Raw genomic sequence first — 23,243 nt, 5'->3', positions numbered from 1 at the left:
GAAGTCTAAATAGTCGAGCTGGGTCCCCTTCAAGGTGAAGCTGCAATAAAGTTTTTAAAAATAGAAATCAAACCAAAAGAGTTTGGTCTTTTCAAATATTTTGTGATTCTAGTATATAATTTTCGAATAATTCTACCTACATAAGAGGCATCTAAATCATCACATTTTAATTTATAAATACCACTTTTGTCAAGAGTGTTTATCCTATCTTTGGTATTGATAATGGAGAACCCATCGTTAAACCTATTTGTTTATATATATTTTTTGATCAAATTGGAAAAAGTCCTGATCAAGACAAAATTTAAGCATAGTTAGGATGGCATCTTTGTCTTTTGCTGATATGTTGCAGTTGTTTTGAAGGTTGTGTACTAAAGGTAAATTTTTATCTCTTAGTACAGAAGTCAACAAATTGGAAACATCAACAGAAACTAGATAAAAACTTTCTTCTGTTTTAATGTTATTTAAACATTACAAATTCTTAGGATCTAATAAAACTTTTAAATAACATTTAAATAAAAAAGAGCTTTTATTTAGTTTCTTTTGATGTTTCCAATTTGTTTACTTCTGTACCATAAGATGAAACTTTACCTTTAGTACACAACTTTCCAAACAATTGCAACATATCAGCAAAAGACAAAGATGCCATTGTAACTATGCTTAAATTTTGTCTTGATCAGGACTTATTCCAATTTAATCGAAAATTTAAATACACAAGCAACAGGTTTAGCGATGGGTTCTCCATTATCACCCTGTATAGCTCTCATACAGGAAACCCAAGATGCTTTACAGATTCTGGATGATTTTAATAACGTCCATCCTAACATCTCTTTTACACTGGAACCAGAATCTAACAATAAGTTGAACTTCTTGGATATGACTATATCTCGTAAAAAGATTCTTTAGAGTACAATATTTACAGAAAACCTACTCAAACACATCATGTTATACACGTAACATCTCATCATCCAATCCAAGATAAAATGGCTGCTTTCAACAGCTACATTTATAGGCTACTCAAATTTCTACTTTCTAATGAGAACTTCAATTTACAACTTAATAGTCTCGAGCAAATTGCTTTCAATAGTGGTTACGATCCCAACATTATCCATACGTTTCTAAATACAGCTAAACTTAAAATTGCAGAAAAGCTTGCTTATTCATTACAATGTTTGCTTCAACCCAATGCTACAAATAATATCAGATATTTCTCCTTTACTTATATTAGCAAAATTTCCAAAAAAATATCAAAACTTTTTTACTTCTACAATTGAAGACATCAAAATTTCTTTCATGTCATACAACAGTTTAGGTTCCTTTTTAATCAACACCAAAGATAGGATGAACACTCTCAACCAAAGTGATATTTATAAATTAAAATGTGATGATTGTGATGCCTCTTATGTAGGTAAAACCATTGGAAAGTTATCTACTAGAATCATAGAACATTTGAAAAGACCAAACTCTTCCAAATGGTAACCAAAAGTTTTGGTCACCATTTATTATCCAGTAAACATAATTTTATAACTTTGAACTAAAGAATATCTACAAGCATAACGTTTGGTGGTAAAGATATTACCACTATAATTAAGCGAAACCGCCTGCAGTGGGCAGGACATGTAGCCCGGGCCCCTGAGTCAAACATGATAAAAAATATTCTAACAGCGCAACCCGTAGGAATGAGAAGACGGGGTAGACCAAAGCTAAGGTGGATGGACGGGGTAACACAAGATGCCGAGAAGATCGGAGTCGGCAACTGGAAAATGCAAGCGAGGGACAGAATAGAATGGCGTAGAAAGCTTGAGAAGGTCGAGGCCCTCTAAGGGCTGTAGCACCAAGATGATGATGAAACATAATTTTAACATCAATACTGGTTCATCTATTTTACATGACATTAATAGAAAGAGTTTTTTGAGTTTTTTCGAAGTTAATTAATTTGTCTTCAGTTGAAAAAATGTTTCTTGGCTTATTTCAGATGCCCCTGAAGATGCTCTAGGAGCGAAAGTACTTGGGCAAGATTTAGTAAAAACTGTGCTCGATATCTGTCTTATATTTCATTAAAATTTAATTATTAGCATATTAAATTACTTCCATATATATACTATGCTTGTTTTTTTAAACTTTTTTTTATATTTTGATGCACTTATATTTTAATTTTTAGTTCTTATTATTTAAGATTTATTGCGTTTTTAATTTGCTATCTAATCATTTAACAATTTAATATTGATTTTCATCTAATCTAATAAACACAGTACAATAAAAATTTTTGCAAAAATTTTATTGTCGGGTTTTTCAGTCACAATTTTAAAATAAATTTCTCATTTGACGTCATGACTTTTTGTTGGCCAGTGTATTTTAGTTTTATAAAATATTTAATTATTTTAAATATTTTTACTAACTTTGCAATGTCTATGTATTAGCGTTTATATAATAACTTATCAGGATATGTTCATTTGTGCCAAATTGAAAATTCATGTTTATATTTTATTTTTCCGATTGTAAAATCTATGTATCTCAATTGTTGTGTTTGAACTTTATGCGATTTAAACCACTATTTTATTATAATTATTCTTTGTATGTGGGTATATTTTATTTTATAAAAACCCTTAAAAGGGCAACATTAAAAGCACGAACGTTTTCGGAACAACTGTTCCATCATCAGGTTAAAATACCTAAAATAAGTATAAACCATTTAATTACAGCAAACGTGGTTTAAAATTTTGACTAAGGTTAAAAAAAGAGCAAAATGGTTATACTTACAGGTTACCATGCCTAAGCCACCAAAATATTTGGGTAAAAACCCTTTAAAATGTAATGTGTTACCAAAGATTGTACATGATGTTAATAATATTATATGATGTTTAATATTTTAATTAAATTTTACTTCAGGTAACATATTGCCTTTGTCTGCTTTACTAATGATTAAATTATGGGATTTAATTTTGTTTTAAATAGACTTGAGGATATGGAGTTGGTCTTTCTGTTTTTTTTTATGAAAATTGTGGAAAAGGAACATTGAATGAGTAATTTTAAGAAGTAGAGGGTAGGTTTATGGATGATGAGTTGTAGGATGTGTTAGATGTAGTGTTGGTAGTAGAGATATTGAAAGAAGTAGAAGTTGATGGAAAATTTTTGTTTTTGAATTTAAAGATGGTTTTGTAGCAGGAGTTTCTAATTGAAGTTTTTTGGTTTAGAAGGACTGAGAGATTTTAATATAATCAAAATATATTTTGTTCAGGGTGCTAGATGCTTTAAGCATGAAGGACCTCTTTCATCTCTAATTTTGTTGATTAACTCATTTATTTTCCTTTATTCCACTCTCCTTTATTCTTTAGTCATTTCATTTACTTTTATTCCTGCCAAGTCTCTGAGGATCTCAGCCTTTTCAATTTTTTAAATTTAATCACATATATTATAACTTTAATTCCTTCAGCCGGAAGATTTTTAATCCCATTTTTCAATCTATTGGACTCACTTATATTAAAATTTTTTACGATACGAGCAGTATTAAACCATTTTATTTAAATACGAAGTCTTACATTAGCTACAAATATATATTATTTATTTTTTTCCTTGTCCTAGATGTAAGCAACATAAAAGGACATTTCCTAAAGGACATTTAAGCTAATTCGTCACAAATCACACTTTTTAGACCACACTCCATACGATAAAGAGTAACATAAGCTGCCTAATGCATACGTCATTCTCTCAAACATGACCTTCAACAACACCAGTAATTTACATCTTTTATATCCAATATTAAATAATTATAGAAAAATTTTTAAATCCCAACACCTGGATTGCTGTTATCATTTTAACATCATCAAAGTTTTTTTAATCTTTTGGCTGTAGTAATACTATGTTTAACTAATATTGTTTCATGGTACATTGACATTTTGTTTTTGACACCGTTCATGGGTTTCTTCTTATCAATCAGTTACCAGCTGAAGTCCGTTTGAAGAGGTTTACTCTTCGGACACTGGAACTCACTTAAGCATGGGTGTATGTTACCTGAAGTAAAATTTAATTAAAATATTAAACATCATATAATATTATTAACATCATTTTTGAACATAATATAAGCTACTCAATTGCTGTTTCACAGCAAGATCACTTTCTCTTCCAGAGTCGCGAGATCTCAAAGTTTGTATTTCGAGAGATATTAAATCTTTGGTACTTTTTAATTCATCACAGCTATCTGTTAATCTAAGTATACTTAGAAAAATTTCAGTGGGCAACTGATTTTCGCAATTGTACATATTAACATCATGTACAATCTTTGGTAACACATTACATTTTAAAGGGTTTTTACCCAAATATTTTGGTGGCTCAGGCATGGTAACCTGTAAGTATAACCATTTTGCTCTTTTTTTAACCTTAGTCAAAATTTTAAACCACGTTTGCTGTAATTAAATGGTTTATACTTATTTTAGGTATTTTAACCTGATGATGGAACAGTTGTTCCGAAAACATCCATGCTTTTAATGTTGCCCTTTTAAGGGTTTTTATAAAATAAAATATACCCACATACAAAGACTAACCTCTTTTTGTTATACGTGGTATACAGCCAGCTGCAGGAATTATTTTCCTTGTGGATTTTTATAATTATTCGTTTATTATTTAATTTTAGCATTGTACAGGGGGACCGAACCAAAACGAAAAAGAGGCATTATCAGGAGCTGCGACTTAATTGTTGAAAGAGATGAGAATAATTCCAACATTTTTTAATGGAAATGGGGGTCAAGTAAGATATATTTTTAAAGCCTTTGTAATTCTCTATACTTTAAAAGAGGAATGAAATGGTTATGCAGCATTGCTAAAGCAAAGGACAAATCTTGAAAGGACTTGACTCACGTGCGGCATATTAAGGGTGCTAATGGAAGAGTGTTAAGAACTGATATTGAAATTACGCAAAGATGGCATGAAAAATTAAAGAGTTGCTAAATGAAGAACACCAGAGGGGAGATAGAAGATGCGGGATCTTAAATAAGAATCTAATACCGGGGATAGCGAGAAATGAGTTTGTCGAGTCGGAAAATAGAATAAAGAATCAGTGGAAACATCTGATTGAATACCTGTGGATGTTTGGAAGGTTCTATGGGAGGAAATAATGTTTTTTGTTTATCAATGAAATTTTATATTTTGTGGCAAATGATAGGTAGGATTTATGTGAAAGAAAGGATGCCCAATGCATTAAGAGAGTGTAATGATATCATTGTATAAAGATAAGGAAGTTAATATCGCACACAATGAAAATTTGGGAGAAAACCTTAGAGTGAGATTAAAGAGACAAACATCGATAGGAGAAGAACAGTTTGGATTTATGCTAGGAAGGAAGTCAAATTATGCCTTGTTTGCTTTAAGACAGTTAAAGAGAAATACGGCGAGAAAAAAAGAGGGCTACATAAAGTCCTACGACAAGAGCTACGGAGATGTATGAGAGGGAATTAGGTTCTAAAGGTTTCCAGTGACGGATGATTTGCATCAAGGCTCTTCACTAAGTCCCTACCTATTTAATCTTGTTATGGATGTACTAACAGGGAAAGTAAAAGAGCCATTGGTCATTGAGCAAATGAGCGGGATACTTTTTGATTGAAAAATCGCTGTGTACGGCGGCGCTGAAGTGTAGCCTATAAAGAAGTTTCAGGAAAAAAAGATGGAGGTAGCTGAAGTAAAAATGTTACAGTGGATGTTGGGTAAGACAAGAAGGGACAGGATCAGGAACGACTTAATTAGGGAGAGAGCCGGGATGACTATAGTCTCAAAAAAGATTCAAAAACAAAGACTGCAATAGTTTGGTCATGGTAGACGTAGAAATAGAAACTATGTCGGAGGAAGGATAGAGCTGTTAGAAGTTGATGCAAGGAGAGGTAGAGGAAAACTGAGGAGACGATGAAAGGAATGTGTGACTGAAGACTTAAGAGAGATAGATTTAGGTGAAGAACGCCAGACGTATTTAATAAGTGGCGACGAAGAGTAAGGAACAGCGAAGCATGAAAAGGAAAAATCTGAGGAAAAAGAAAAAGAATTGCCTATACATTATTTATTGAATTTTTTGTTTCGGTTTCATACGTTATTTTATTTATTTACAAAAAAATTACATTTTAAACTTTAAATTGTATATACCAATTTTTTTGTCACATTTATCACACCAAGTAAATGATATTAAGTATATAAACAAATGAAATACTTAAAATTAGAGGATTCTCTGGTAAATATCAATTTTAAGAAATAATTTACAGTCTTTAAAAATTTATAATCAGGGTTTGTTCCATTCCGGAAAGAGTAGATATCATTTCAATATTTATTTTTTAAACAATTATTGACATTAAGATTAACATCTCACTCTTCTTCTTCCTATTTATAAACAATTCTGCTTGTTCATTGGTGCATTAATACCTCTATGAAAGGTTGTCGCTCCATCTTTACGCGGTCGTCCGATATTTCTTCTGTCGATTGGTGACTTACCTCTTGCTGTTTTGACGACACGGGTCTGCTCCATTCTATTTATGTGATTATTCCATTCTTTTTTTTCTATTTTGTGTCCATTCATTTATACACTGTACGTTACATTTTCTTCTAATGTCTTTACTTCTCTTTCGATCTCTCAGCCTAATGTCTGTAATTCTGCTCAGTACTAAGAGATAGTACTAAGATAAACATGTTAGTAAGAATTATGTTTTGGAATTATTAAAAAAATATCAGGCAAATGAAAATATTGGTAATAAAAAACAAGAAACTAAAGGGCCTGTAAGTAATCAAGCTAATAAAGTTGCGGTGTTAAAGCATTTTTACATACATTCTATCATAAGTACGAAAAAACCAGCAGCTGTAACTAGAATCAACCGAAATAGCGGTCAAGGTATTTTTAAAACTAATAAATTCCATCCATATGAAATACACTTAGTGTAGGAATTTAATGTGGACGATTATGACTACCGTTTACAGTTTTGTAAAATATTGATTGAGCTTGCAGTAACCGATTTACATTTTCCCTTTAATATCGGTTTCTCCGATGAATGCACTTTTTTTAATGAAACTGTAAATCTTCACCATTATCGTTATTGCTATCATTTAATCCCCAGGATTTTTCTAGAAGTGATACGCAGTAACGCATTTTTTACGTTGCAATTTAATTAAGAAATGATTTTACGACTACTGAAAGACGTAATTAATCCTGCTTTGACTGATATTATTGAAAATAATCAACGATGAGTTGAAGATCACTAGACTTGGTAATAGGGCGGTACTCTACATTATACTTTACTTGTTAGTCAATATTTAGACCAATATTCTTCACGGCATTGGATTGAGAGAAGAGGCAATGTCAAATGGCTATCTCGGTCACCAGATTTGTCTCCCCTGGATTTATTTTTTGGAAACAGCTAAGAAGTAAAATCTATAGAATATCATCCGCATCTTCAGAATATTTTTATGTCAACCAATGTCTACGAATTCTGATGAATCACTCCGCTTATGCTTTAAAATGTAAGAGAACGTTTGGAATAAAACCTTTATCATTGCATGGATGCCGGAGGGCATCAGTTTTAAGATTTTGTCAACTAAGAATAAGTAACCAGCTAATATCATTAGTTTTAAAATGTATTTTTTTTAATAAATATATTATATTTTTTTTATAAACCGATTTTAAAAATGTAAAGACCAATATATAGAGAAATAAATTCGAGAAAAAATGTATCCCACCTGTTATCAAAAATTGACATGTCGCTGCGTTTTTCCAAAATCTTGTCGCAGTTCCTGATAATGCGTATTATGTTATTTATTTGATTTAAAAAAGTTTTTTGATTTTGTTTAAATAATATCCAAAAGTTAATGAATATAAATTAACAAACTTTCCTTAATAGTCTACAAGCCCATGGGAGATTTTTGATAGGTCATTTTTGAGTCACAGGTAAGATAAACTTACCACTCAAGGGGAGGGGGGACGTTTTGGCCAAACATATTTGTACGGCATTTATAACTTAGTAGGTAATACAAAATAATGGCCTGTGATCTAATGCTGGTCGGTATATAGAATAATTTCAAATCGTAATATAGATTAATTCTTTAACAACGCCGTAGATTTTAGATGAGATAGGGGCGAGAAATCTAACTTAGGTGCAACCCTTAATTTGAACCTCCATGCTTTGTGTACCGATAAGAATTGGCGGCATTGCTCCTAAAGTTGTTATTAGATATTAGTATTGATTTATATTTAATTTATGCTGGGACATATCACCCATGCGCTTGTAGTCTATAATATTTTCTTCTGCCAGAGAATATCAAAAATTAGTAACGGATAGGCTGGTATATTGATTTACTTTCCGTAATCCACTATATATTCGTATAGCAATTTATTATTTCCTTAAGAAATCTTTAAAAAATAACCTGCACATCGTTATGACCTAAATACTTAAAAACCTCAGATTAACCCAGCTTTGATACACCGTATAACTTGACTTTTACAACAAATTATCATATAACTCATATTTAATTGGAGCTTCTAGTATATATAAAATACAAAACTTTTATTACAGTTCAAGAATTAATCAAAAAGAGGGAAATTTATTCAAGGTTTAATGGAAAAATCTGCCAAAAAGGATAAAACATATATCTAGTATATTAAAAAAATCCTTACTTTATTCAAGAAAAGTATGTTACTAAAAAAGTTTATGAGATGACTAGATGACAAATAAATATTTGAATTTGCAATTATTTGTATCATTATTTATTGGACAATGAAAATATCATCGCCAAAATCTTTTTATCTTTTTGTCAAAACTTTCGAATGAAATAACTTTCTAAAATATCTTCTAACTTTGAATCCACCCAATTTTCGTTAACACTATGACCGCTGTGTGTATTCAATAGTAATACCACTAGTGATTTAATTTTCGCGATAAGTCTGTCGATTTACTTCTAAACGAAACTGAGTTGCTTGAAAACACCACGAGTCCGTAGGACGAGTGGTGTTTTCTTTAAGAAACTCAGTTGAGTTTAGAAATAAAAGACAGAATTATAAGCTAAATTAAATCACGAGTGGTATTTTATTAGACTATTTCATGAACAAAGTGATAGGTCAAAAATTCAGTAGAATTAGAGGAAGAAATTTAAAAATAATACATTTGATCTAGGTAACCCAAATCTACCCATTTTTTGAATAATTCACAATTAGTCATAATCATGAAATATTTTTTATAACTATAAATAATTTGTTATAATTATTTTTTACCTATAACAATAAATAATTTGTATACAATACCTATAACAATACATTGTATCCACCTAATAACGGTCATACTATTCAAAATTTTTACAATTGCACCGTTTATAATAATTATAGTCGAGAATAATGTATTTTTTTGTATCTCGCTTCCTTGAAGGTTATATCTTTGAAGGGATCAATATGTCTCTGATACTCACAGAAATATTTTTCTTGTACCAATTTTGCAGTGGTGTTCCATATGGTTTTAAGAACACTCTCCTTGTAATCACTACCATCAGTTTTTCGCATGTTGAAGGCCCAGTCTTTTAGAATGAATGCTAGTCTTTCGTTTTTATTTTCTGCAGCTAATTTGTAGTTGCGATCCACACAGAACATCTTAAATTGTCTCCATATATAAGATTTAGATTTTCTTGTGTTACTCGGTATATTTTCTTCAATGTTTTGGTTTATAACTTCGTTTGAAGTACCACCGAAACGACTCATTTTGACGTATACAGCTACAATAATTTTTTTGGCAAACGTCAAACTTTGCTTTGCGATCGGTATCCATGGTTACGTCGTTGAAAACACGAAGCTGATAGACCAATCAGAATTGAAAGACAGTTGGTGTTTTCGCGATAATACAAGCTGTCCTTGGTTTGTGATTGGTCAGATTATGTAAAAATTTTAAGATGAGTGAAATAGTCAAAAGTATACTTTTAGCATTTTTAGACACATATAAAGTTTTGGTTGGAGCCACGTGTATATTCAAAGAGCGCAATACCTATGTATTTCATATGGGTATGTAACTGACGTGGCTAGACGCTGCATAAAAATATACTTAGCAGTAGGAAATTAAAAAGTTTACATTTTTTATTACGATTTTATTAGCTATACCGTTTTATACTATTTATCACATATAGCAACACGGGAACCTTGATTATTCAAATGGCAAAAATTAAACAAAAATAAGCTATTTATTACAAAAGTTTTACGAACAAGTAAAAAAAGTTAACAAAATATTTAACATAATAAAAGTAAAAAATAAAAAAAATATATTATTTTCTATTACAAATATGATTGTCAAAAAAGCATTGTAGATACAAAAAATGTTCCACAACGCTGCAGTTTAAAGTCTAAAGGATTTTCTTTTTTTCTAAAAGCAAATATTTTGAAACGTAAAGTTTATAGGAATTCTGATATTTGTTGTTGATCTATTTTGTTATTATTTTTATTGAATAAATAACAAGCATTTAGGACACAACCTCCAGTAAGCAATTCTACTGCAACTTTACGGTACCATTTAATACTTCGTCTTACATAAGTTGAATATGAGGACATCTGGTCAGATAAATCAATAAACGTTTTTGCTTTGTCATATTCAACAACTGCCTTAGGTTTAACGTTATTTGTTCTGCCTGGAACTTCAACTATCTTTTCATCATATTTTGTTGTGTGCATCTACTCTACACGTCCCTTTTTTCTTTCCATTTTCTTACTTATACTCTTCAGGGAGACTTAGTATAAAAAGCTTAATTCCGAATTTATGCCGTTTTTCTCTGACATATTGTCGAAAAATTAAGCGCACTCAGAAGGGTACCACTGTTTTGTCTATACAGACATGTTCGTCAGAAAGGATAACTTACTTGATTTCTTTCTTATTAAGAAAGTCAACCAGGCATCGAATTTTGCTGAGTCGGCCTTCTTCTTCGCATTGTTCATTGTTAGCGAAATGCCACATTTTTAGAATATTTTCAAAGTGGCTTCGAAACATTCGATTTGCCACTTCAGACCAATAAATTTCAGAATGTTTACAATAATCTGTGATTTTCGGCTTTTTGTCTAAGCCCATCCATAGGAGAAAACCCAAAAAACAATACATGTCTTTGCGAGTCACGTTGATCCATTTACTTAGTCTAGAGGACGGCATGAGGGTCTCTTCCGTAATAGCTTTTATTATGGTTTGTTCCGCGTACAAATTGGTTTTGGTTACCAAAGTATTTATCAGCTCCTTATTAAGAACATCTTGTTCTTCAACATTTGACGAATCATTTGTTTCAGAATCCTGAGATTCTGAAATAAAAAAACATGGTTAAGAAAGATTTACGCTAGTTCATATTCGTTGTATTATTGTTAGTCGGAAAAAAATTGCAGAAATCTTTGACAATTCATTCATACCACAATTATTATGATTTTTTTCACTCGGTAAATAAAATCTCACATTTTATACAACATGCAAAAGTAAAAATTACTAACCTTCGAGGTCCATCTCCTCAATTCTACGTCTTCCCTGGGTTCGCTGGAAGTCAATACACTACTGCCAGCGCTCGAGCTATCTTGTTTGTACACTGGATCATTATCTGAGTCGTTGTGATATGGATCCTCGGTTTCATCGCTCATATTGTCATCTCATAAATTTTGCAATCTCCATTGTTCTTTCTCGGAAGACATTATGCATAATAATTATTGTATGTTGCGAATGTTTTTTTACAATTGAAGTTCTCGTATTCTCGAGTTACTGATCATCAACGTTTTCATCAAGGTTAGACGTGGTAACTCCTCTCTTAATATTTCCTATTTTCTCATTTGCATCGAAGAAATATAATATAACAATAATGTTTATTTGAGAAGCTTACATTATATTCTAGATTACAAGAAACAAAAAGCATACTAAATACTAAATAAACATAAAAACTCACTGAAGTAGAGCTGCCATAAAAGTAGCACCTTTTGGGCGTGAGACTTAAAAATAAATACTCAAACAAAGAAATATTTAACAATATTGTATAAATATAAAGAGTAAGTTACATATGCGCATTTACAAAAATACATTAGTCTTAATTTTAATCTAACATGTGGCATAAATGTGCGTAAATGTACGTTAAAAAATGTATATATATATATATATATATATATATATATATATATATATATATATATATATATATATATATATATAAGCAGGGATCCTACACCTTCTGCCGCTTCCCGCATTTCGATCGCCATCTTTTTCTATCTCTCCAGGTGTCTTCATCAATGGCTCTGTCTTTCATGGTTTCCATAACACCTTGTATCCAAGACTTGGCTGGTCTTCCTCGTTTCCTTCTATTACTTGGATTGTATTCCATAGCTCTTTTTGGCCATCTGTTGTCATCCATCCTCTGTACGTGTCCATACCATATTAACTGTCTAGTTTCTATTCTTTCAGAAGTTGTATGTACTCTATCTGTTTTTCATCTAATTTCAGAATTAGGTATACGTTCTACTCTTGATATACGGCAAGCTCTTCTTAGGTAGTCCATTTCAACCGTGTCAACTTTTTTCTTTCCTTTTACTGTCATTTGCCAACATTCTGCTCCATATCTAAGAATGGGCTCTACAATTACTTTGTAGATAGTCATTTTAGTTCTCATAGTAGCTTTGTTGGACCAAAGTATCGAATTCAGAATTTGTACACTCTTCCTGCCTTGTTGCACTCTATAGTCTATATCTCGTTCCGTTGTTCCTTTACTGCAGATAATACTTCCCAAATATTTCTATTCGTAGCACCTTTTCATTTGTCTAATTTCCAAATCTGGGTCTTCGTCTTCACTGCCTATTCGCATATATTCTGTTTTAGACATATTCATACTCATCCCCCATTTTTCGTATTCATCTTTGAGCTTTCTAAGTATATAATCTGCATCTTCTTCACAGCTTGCAATTAGTGAGAAAAAATGTATTTAACCGAAGAAAAATTGATGTCTTCGAAATGTGGGCTTACAGAAAACTGTTACAAATATAATTCAAAAACATCGCACTAATATTTCAATTATTATAAAACAACTAAACGTCAAAAAGTTCCTGTTATCAGAAGTAAATCAGCCCTATATCCGATAATAAGTGACACATATCGAGAAGAATAGAAGGTTTTACATACTCATGCTCGTTGTTTACACATTCTTCCCTAGTAGTGTAAGATAGAAAACAATGAAGCACGTACTATTCTCTTTTGAAAGTCACTTTCACTATACCCGACTTCAAAGACTATCACTAATTAATATAAACACTTCACTAAATACTAATTAGTTTAATTACTTAATTAGAAATAAACATATCACTAATTATTATAAACACTTCGGTAGCAATGAATCAAGTAAATGGTCAACGGCATAAGGATGCAGAAGGCAAGAAGAAACCATTTTATTAAGTTGCCAGCTGAAGTCCGTTTGAAGAGGTTTACTCTCCGGACACTGGAACTCACTTAAGCATGGGTGTATGTTACCTGAAGTAAAATCTAATTAAAATATTAAACATCATATAATATTATCAACATCATGTACACTCTTTGGTAACACATTACATTTTAAAGGGTTTTTACCCAAATATTTTGGTGGCTCAGGCATGGTAACCTGTATTTTAACCTGATGATGGAACGGTTGTTCCGAAAACGTTCGTGTTTTTAATGTTGCCCTTTTAAGGGTTTTTATAAAATAAGATATACCCACATACAAAGACTAACCTCTTTTTTTTTATTTTATTAAACATCCAATTAGAAATCTTAAGTACAATGATCATGACAATGGGTACTAAAAGAAAAAAAGAAAGTGATCATGGGAATCGGAGCCCAAGATCCGGCAGGGGAGGAACAGATAAGGACTCCCAGGTCGTTAACTGGCGAAACCCTTGTCAAACATCGAAACAAGACAAAGTAAAATTATCAAAAGCAAAAATAGGTACGTGGAACGTCAGAAGCATGTATTAACCTACTAAAATGCATAGCATCCTTCAAGAAATAAAAAGAATAAATATAAATATATTAGGTGTAAGCGAAATACGGTGGCCTAACTCAGGATACCTTTCGACGGAAACCGGTACCTTATATTACTCGGGAAACATTGACAATCAGCATAGGCGTGGAGTAGCAATTATTGTCGATGCAGAGGTCAACAAGTCAATAGAGAGTTTTGTTCCAATCTCAGAAAGAGTGATGCTACTACAAATAAGGACATCACACACAAAACTAAATTTGATCCAAGTATATGCGCCAACGACGGATGCAACAGAAGATGAAGTAGAAACATTCCACCAACAAATTGAAGATGCACTGAAAATGACAAAGAACAGGGAAGTCACGGTAGTTATGGGTGATTTCAATGCAAAAGTCGGCAAGGGAAGAGCTGAAACAATAATGGCAGATCAAGGAACGTAATGAAAGAGGAGATCATCTAGGGGAACGTAATGATAGAGGAGATCGTCCTATACAATTCTGCAAAGAACAAAGTCTAGTAATCACAAACACGTTCTTTAAGTTACCTATAAGACGGTTATATACATGGCGCTCACCAGCAGATAAAACAGAAAAAGTGGTAAGAAACCCAATCGATTATATAGTGATTAAAGAGAGATATCGTGACATTATTAAATCAGTTAAAACATATTCAGGAGCAGATGTCACATCAGACCATAACCCACTAATCGCTAATCTTACGCTTAAACTTAAATGTATTCGAAAACCCCAAAGAACTCCAAAATTAGATGTACGAAAACTGAAAAAAGCTGATATAAAAAAAAAACACACTTCAATAGAAAATATACGAAAACTTTGATAAATTAGATACTAACACATACGAGATAAACCAACAATGGAAAACATTAAAAAACTGCCTCCTCGTTCCATGCAAAGACATATTAAAAGGACCGATAAAAAAGAGAGACAACTGGATGACCGACGAAATACTCGGCAGGATGGACCAAAAAAGACAAGCCAAGAACAAAGACGGCCACATTTACAAAATCATTAACAATGAAATCAGAAAAATTATAAGAGAGGCAAAACAAATTTAATATGAGGAAAAATGTAAAGAAATAAAAGATCTTCAGAACAAATAAGACCTATTCAACCTACATAAAAAGGTTAAAAAAAATGGCAGGGCTGCAAAAAAGAAACCACGACACAACGATAGATAAAAATGAAAATACTATGATAACGACTGACGAAAAGCTAAAACGATGGACAGACTATACAGAAGAGCTCTTCGACGACGAAAGAGGAAACCTACAAGACATACCTATCTTGCGAGGACAGAAAAACAAGTATCGGAATTTAAAAAGAAAGAAATATTGTATGAAATAAAGAACACCAAAAACGGAAAAACCCCGGGGCCAGATCAACTGCCGATTGATATCCTTAATATAATAGAAAATGGGTACATGGATGTCCTCTTAACGTTCTTTAATAAAATTCATCAGTCTTGTTAAATACCCAATGAATGGTTTACCTCAACATTTATTTGTCTCTCAAAAAAGAAAAATGCTAGAGAATTCACCAACCACCGCATTATAAGCCTGATGTCTCACACACTTAAAATGTTTTTGAAGATCATCCATAAACGCATTTACCAAATACTTGATATGGATATTGAAGAAAACTATTTGGACTCCGTAGAGGAGTTCAATTGACCCTCCCTCAGTCGTAGTTCCATAATAAAATAATTTTAAAATCCGAACGCATTTGCTATCTTCTTTACTCCGAATACGTTCTCTGTTTATTTTTCGCATCGCTAGAGTTTAAACTGAAAGACAGAGCTAACTTTGACGAACTGTAGGTACCCGTGAAGCTCTCTTTGCATCCTCAAAACAAAACAATTACAATACAATGAACTTTAAATTATAACAAATCTATATTATAATAACAGGCACACATACGCATTAATGAACACACATCAGAAGAGTTCAAAATTAAAAGAGGAGTACGACAGGGGTGCGTATTGTCACCACTACTATTCAATACATACTCTGAAGAATTTATGAAAAGAGCTCTTGAGGAAGAAACGGCAAGAATGTAGGTCAATGGATCACCAGTTAACAACATTAGATATGCGGACGATACTATCATAATAGCAGACAACCTCCAAGACCTTCAAAAGCTAACGAACAAGATGGATGAGTATGGAGAAGAATATGGATTATCAATAAACATCAAGAAAACTAAATTTATAAGGATATCAAAAACCCAAAATAATGATAAAAACCTGACAATAAACGGTAAAACTTTACAACAAGTTGAAAACTACAATAATTTTGGCACAATAACTAATTTACACACAAACGATTACTTCAAAGAAATCAAAGTTCGAATAGAGAAAGCACGAGTAAACTTCAATAAAATGAGAAAGGTACTTTGTGCAAGAGAACGGAAATTAGACTTAAAAGATAGGCTGGCAAGGTGTTATATTTTTTCGACTCTGCTTTACGGGATAGAAGCATGGAGACTACTAAAAAGTTGAAAGGATTTGAACTATGGGTGTATAGAAGAATCCTGAAGATGTATCATGGACCGAGCATGTAAGAAACAACGAAGTCATGAGAGTAAACAAAAAAATGGAAATATTGGAAACCGTCAAGACAAGAAAGATGTTACACCTGGAACATATTATGGGTAATGAAAGATATAACATACTTTAATTAATTATACAAGTCAAAATTCAGGGCTAGAGCAGTGTAGGAAGGAGAAGAATCTCATGGTTGCTTAAATTGAGGGAATGGTACGGATGCACATCAATCGAACTATTCAGAGCGGCAGCATCTAAGATCAGAAAAGCCACGATGATTGCCAACCTCCGTCGCGGAAATGGCACGTAAAGAAGAAGAAAGATAGCATAGAACTAAAAAAAATAATTTGAGAAATTCAACGAAAAAAGTTTATCCTAAATCATATTATGTTTTTTGAAAATTAAGTTCTTTAAAGCGATTAGTCCAAAGAGAGTCTGTAAAAATCATAAAACTTCCAAAATATCACTAGATCTACTCCAAATTCCATGTACTCTAAGTAAAGTTTCTCAAGAAATTCACAAGTTAAACGAAATTAGACTAGAACAACATAGATGATTGCTGGGAAAAAACGAAACCAATAATAATGACTGCATTAAGAAAAAACCTTCTAACACGACAGTTAAACATGTTTGGATAAAAAAAGACAGTGAGATCTACTGGATGTTTGGAGGCAGTACAAATCCATAAACAGAGAAAAATATATTGGAACACATAAAGAAATACCAAAAATAATTAAAATAGCAAGAGACCAATGGCTACAAGAATCCTATTTAGACATTAAAAACCGATAGCAACGACACGACAGCTTCCATTTGCATAAAAAACTAAAGGAGTTAATAGGCAAAAGTCGATGCAAGTAATATATATTATAAGATTCTGGTGGTAGAATTTTAAGTGATATTTAAGAGCGCTGTACCAAATACATTTTACATTTACATTAACATTATATATAGAGCGCATAAAATTACACAATAGAATTATTTAAAGATAACCAAAGAAGTTAGTTTTCAAGATGAAAACTTTTACCGAAGCTAGTTTCAAAAGTTTTTTAAATTTGTATAATTTAAAAAAATAATAATAAATAATTTTTTAAAAATTAATTGGTTTTCTTTTACTTAAAAATAAAATATTAGAATATATTTTTAACGGGAAGCGTAATGGTATCTTTAACAACGAAGATGAATAAAATAGCACTGTATTGCTATGCTAGATAAAAAGCTGCTACTTGAACTGTAAAATTTAATTGACACGAACATTAATATTGTGAACATATTATTATATGGCACGTATTCTACATAACGTGATAATTTTTGGATATAATAAGTTTTACATTATTGTTTTATAGACCATATTGTTATAGGAAAAAAAATCTTGATTAACTAAACTGAAGTTTAGTTTATATATTTTAAGGTACAATTTACAACAAGTGTTCTATTTTTAATTTTCTTGTTACAGATTAGAGTCTCCTACCAGATCACTGGAGATAAAAGCCGCAAAGAGGATTCACATGGAATCTCAGGGAGGCAAGATTCGAACGATCTCCTTCAACGATTTGACCCTTCATTCTGAAGTGGGGTCCATCAAATTAGAAACAAGTTCAATTCTAATGCCATTGATACCAACAGCTAAGGTGATGTCACGAGCAGCCACCAGTGACACATACGATATTTATCAGCTCTGCGTTTGCGAAAGTGGCAAATTATTTCTCGCTTCCCCCCATCTAGTGTGTGCTTCTGAAAATGACGATAGGTTGTGCCGATAATGTTGGTAATTAATTAGATATTTTTTCGTGTATACTTTTTGGACTAAAGCGCAATAATTTTATTAAAAGTATAATTTTAGTTTATAGGAACTGATTTGAAAATTTAACAAAACTACGATATCTCGTTTTGTCTATTTCATTTCTATTGTAAATAGACAGGATATATTTTAAAGTTTTGAGGATTATTTTTTTGTCTTAATTTTTTTATATATTTGTTATCTGTGTTTTTATATTATTTTTCACCTGTTTTGGGAATTATTTTTTAGATTATATTAATCTGTTACTTAAAGATATCCATTTCGTCACTTAACCTTGGTATTTTAATTACTATAAATCTGTTCTCATTATTCCCCCACTCTTAAGTTTCGCAGATTATGCATAGTTTCTTAGTCCTATCATTTTGTCTTTTTCATTTTTATATACAATAACATTCTTTCATGAAATAGGCTGGCTCCATGACCAACAGTCCCCGCCGAAATATTTTTTTTTGGTTATTGCCATTTTCGACGAAAATCATTAAAATAAAGAGTGAATTATATACTAGTGCAGTCATGTAATGACTAACGATACTAAGATGCAAGAAGTTCCGATATGGACTCCAGAGAGGGAATTTAAAACTTGACATAACAATATCTAGCGCCTTACTTCTCAGAAATTAAGTTGGTGTGATATAAATTTTTTTAAGTAAAAATAATCTTAGTCATAGTGTTATACAGATGGCAAAGATGTATCGTTAAATTTAATGTATTAATATGTTTTAAGTTGAATCGATAGTTTTATATCAATTTTTAACATTCGATATATCTGCAAATATTTGGAATTCAATATATCGTCAGAACGAAGAAAGTGGTCAACGGCATCAGAATGCAGGAGGCAACGAGAAATCACTGCATTAAAAGTTTCATGACATCTCTAGTTAAGTTATTAAGGCAAATACAGAAACAGTTACTAATCATTGAGTACGGAAGCCAAGATTAGGTAAGGGAGGTGATCCACCTCTGGATCATATGGTCTCGCAGGTCATATCCCAGCAAAACCCCTGTGACAGAACGGGAAAAGTATCTTTAAAAACATCAGAGTTGATAACTAAAATATATATCTGAAATATGAAGACAATATCTTCTTCTTAGAGTGCCATATCCCTACGGAACGTCGGCGACTACCATGCTTATAATATTTTTATACTGATCTCGGTCTTGCGCTACGTGTAGCAATTGGTCCGCTGTCAAACCTGTCCACTGCCGCAAATTCCTCAACCAAGAGAGTTTCTTCCGTCCTATCCATTTCTTTCCTTCGATTTTACCGTTGAGAATTAGCCGAAGGAACTCATATCTTGGTCCTCTGATTATATGTCCAAGATATTCTAGTTTACGCCTCTTAATAATATTTAATAGAGTTCGTTGATGTCCCATTCTTCGAAGAACTTCTTCGTTTCTAGTTCTGCTAGTCCATGGAATTTTTAGTATCCTTCGATACAACCACATCTCAAACGCCGTCAAAAGACAACATATCAGGCTGCAAAACTTCATAATACCATTCAAAAAATGACCAGACTTGGAATAGGTATAATGGGCATAGAAGAAGCGTGAAGCTGAAGAAGGTGGTGCTTGTATTGTTGACAGCCATAGGGTATGCCATATTAGATACGATGAAAAAACGGCTCATCTTGGATACGTCCTTATGCACGGGATGTATAACTTTCTACAGCTTAAAATGGAAGGAATGATTAAGAGTAAGCGAGGCCCTAGTAAACGACAGATGTGGTTAAAAAAAATAAATACTAGACTTTCTTAGACATTCAGTCACTAATAATAAAAGCCAAAGAGAAGAGTTTGCAAAAATCATCGCAAACCTGGCTTAGAAAAGAATATCTGAAGAACAAAAAAAAAGGAAAACATGTTCAGAAAATATTATAATTATATAACGATCTCGTTATTGACTTACTTCCAATCCACAACAAATGTAACGAAAGACAACTCTTAGCTTGAAGCCGTTCTTTTTTATAGTCTTACATTTCCAAAGAAATTTATGTTATCCGTTTGTCTCTTTTTTGGCTTTTGATATATTTTTTGCCTTTAATTTGGACTCTCTTTATTTCTGTATATTTATCTAGTTTGAATAAAAGAAAGAGTACTTTATTGAAATGTGTTCCTTAACTTTAACACTGGAAGAACGACTAAAGCGACCTACCTTAAAGGACGGTGGTATTTAATTTAACCACTTCTTGCTTTTGGGCGTGTTCTAATCAACTAAAAATTTTGAGAAACAGATTTGTTAAAAAAATACATCAAAAATTCGTGATAAACATTGTGTCTATAATAAAGTATTATTTACATACACTGTAGTACTTGATTACATACAATTTTTTCTATGCTGGAACACTTGTCACAAATTTTTTTTTGCAGTTGTCGCACAAATCACTGGTTTTCTTTTAACAAGCTGGTGTTTTACACTTTTTTCTTTCTCTTTTCCTCTTTTCTCTAAAATTGGGTGCACTCAATATGTTTTCTTGAGTTGTCGGTGAAGCTCTGTTGGTTAGGGTCATAGTTAGTTATTCTACATTTGCAACGTGAAATTTTCTGATCGGTGTTAGCTTTGTAAAGAGACCAAGCATTGATTGCAGCCAAATACAATACATTATAAAAAACTTATAAATATCTTATAAAAAACTAAAAAACTGCAGTCTTACATCGTATGTGTCACAGTTTTCGAGTGTCTACAGTATAGGAATTCATCTGTGGCAGCCTTTTCAAACCTAGAGAGGTAGTTTCAAAAATACCCGTGTCCTGTGAGCACCTGCGTTAGGAAATAATTAAGTTGCCTGTGGCCACAGTCCAGCTATTTTGTTAGGTTCGGGATCAGCATCTTTATCCACTGTGCCACATCACTGTGCTATCTTTCAATTGACCTTTCCCTTTTATGTCTTTTCTCGGCCGTAGTAGGATTTGGGTCTCTTCTTTCATAGAGCTCTTTACTTTTTACCGCCAAAGCATGCAACGAAATACATTTAGTAATGATTCACAAAGCTGCCGCAGACACAATCCTGTGGGCGCATGCCATTCCCAACAGACTTGTTTTGTCCACTTGCATCATGAGCCTCCTATAAGCCGTTATCTCTACCGCCCGCTTCAGACTGATGCCGCGTAGGGGACAATCGTTTGTACAATTAATACCGTGTAACTTCTTTCGGATTTGGGTCCCCCAACGTTGAGCATCACACTTTCAACGCAGCCGCACTATCCACAACCTTCCGGGCCACCACCCGCACGTGCTCTAACCATTTTCTAATCTGGTGCAACGTCACTCCTAGGTACTTTACATATTTTTTGGGTGTTAGACATGCCCCCGAACATTGTAGTTCCACACTTTGCCTGTTACTTTTCCCCTTCAGAATGATGGCTTCGAGTTTCTCTGCCGCAAGTTTCAGTCAGTGCTGCGTCAATCATTTCTTTACGACGCTGCCTGCGTTCCGAACACGGTATTTGAGATCTGGGCCACTACCAGTACAGCAAGGTCATCCGCGAAGACGTAGGGGTTGTACCCTCTCCGTATTCATAATTCATAACCCCATCATATGTCAGGTTCCATACTTCTTCCGACTTCCGACTTCCGACCCCGGCCGTTCTGCCGAGAATTGTACCTTCTCCAACATAGTCCTTCTCTCGGACAGATACTTCGCCACCACATTCACCACATCAGGTAACTAGGACATTCTCTCTTCTCCATTGCGTTCATTATCTCATTTTCCTGAAGAGTATTGAAGGCATTCCTAACATCTACAACAGCAGGGCCGCTCAGCGATGTCCATCCCCTTTGTTGCGCAGTATTTCGAGTACACTCGCGATTGTATCAATCGTGCTTTTCCCTTTATAAAAACCGAACTACCTCGGAGATAAACCACTTGATCTCTAAGTCATGTCATCTATGCGTACTCGCAGCATCCTTTCATACAGTCTTTCATACAGTCGCTCATGAGCGATTGAAGGTGAAGTTTTGAGAGTTTAGAGTTATTATTTGGATAACAAATGTTATCTGTTACTTCCAATTTATCAAATTTATTTCCATTAAGTAGTAGGTATGTGAATACCTGGGGTACATCATGAGGAACGGCGAAAGAATGGGTTGTTTCCATTAACTCTACAACGAAAAGTAGAAGGAAAATATGGACCAGGACGGCGAAGGATTTCCTGGCTGAAAAATCTACGTACGCGGTTGAACACAACAACCACACATATTTTCAAAGGAGCAGTTTGCAAAATACAGATTTTCATGATAGTGGTAAATATCCAAAACAGACAAGCACTATAAGAAGAAGGATTCGGTGTGTTATCTAAAGAGCTAATTTTTTTAGTTCAATTCAATATAGTTGCGAAATAATAGCACTACAATTTATATATCTTTAGTGCATTATATTTAGCTCTTTAATCATCAAATAAAATAACATTATGTTGCTCTAAAGTTTCAAATACATGTAAAACAGATCTTAGACACCCTGTATAAATTTAAATATATAAAAATATAATAAAAAGATTTTGCATATAAAATACAAGCAATAATAAAAATGGACTTGTAAATCGGTAAGCAGATTTCTTTTCTGCTATTATTTCCTTTGACAATATTTCATAACCTAAATATTTCATTTTTTCGTAATAGACTAAAATAAATTTTAATCCACAAAGAATATTCTTTCTGAATATTTGTCTGTTTTAGTTCCATTAGTTAATTGCTGCGATCTACTTACTTTAATAAATTAGAAAATAAATTAAAAAATATTTTACTTCATAACAATATCAAATCAGAGAATTTTTTTATTTTACTTGATATTTTTAGGGTCAAAACTTATCGCAATGACTCTTTAAGTAAGTAAATATAAAGAAGAATATTTATTTCTTATTTTTTATAGTAAAAACCTATTTTTTTAATAAGCGCCATATCTTGACATTTTCTTTTTGCATTTAATAACTC

General features: G+C 32.6%; 1 protein-coding gene across 1 annotated transcript in view; it reads left to right on the top strand.

Moving 5' to 3' along the window:
• Scgdelta (sarcoglycan delta) overlaps positions 1-22,127 on the top strand; it is a 295,638-nt gene extending 273,511 nt beyond the window's left edge. The window contains exon 6 of the mRNA XM_072535102.1: positions 17,972-22,127. Within this exon, the coding sequence (XP_072391203.1) occupies positions 17,972-18,278 (307 nt within the window). The 3' untranslated portion in view covers positions 18,279-22,127. The remainder of the gene's footprint in view (positions 1-17,971) is intronic.
• Positions 22,128-23,243: the final 1,116 nt, after the last annotated feature.

The sequence above is a fragment of the Diabrotica undecimpunctata genome, chromosome 6, assembly GCF_040954645.1.
Source record: "Diabrotica undecimpunctata isolate CICGRU chromosome 6, icDiaUnde3, whole genome shotgun sequence".
Taxonomy (NCBI): Eukaryota; Metazoa; Arthropoda; class Insecta; order Coleoptera; family Chrysomelidae; genus Diabrotica; species Diabrotica undecimpunctata.
The sequence above is the reverse complement of the archived record's forward strand: the minus strand, read 5'-3'. Positions and strand labels throughout refer to the sequence as shown.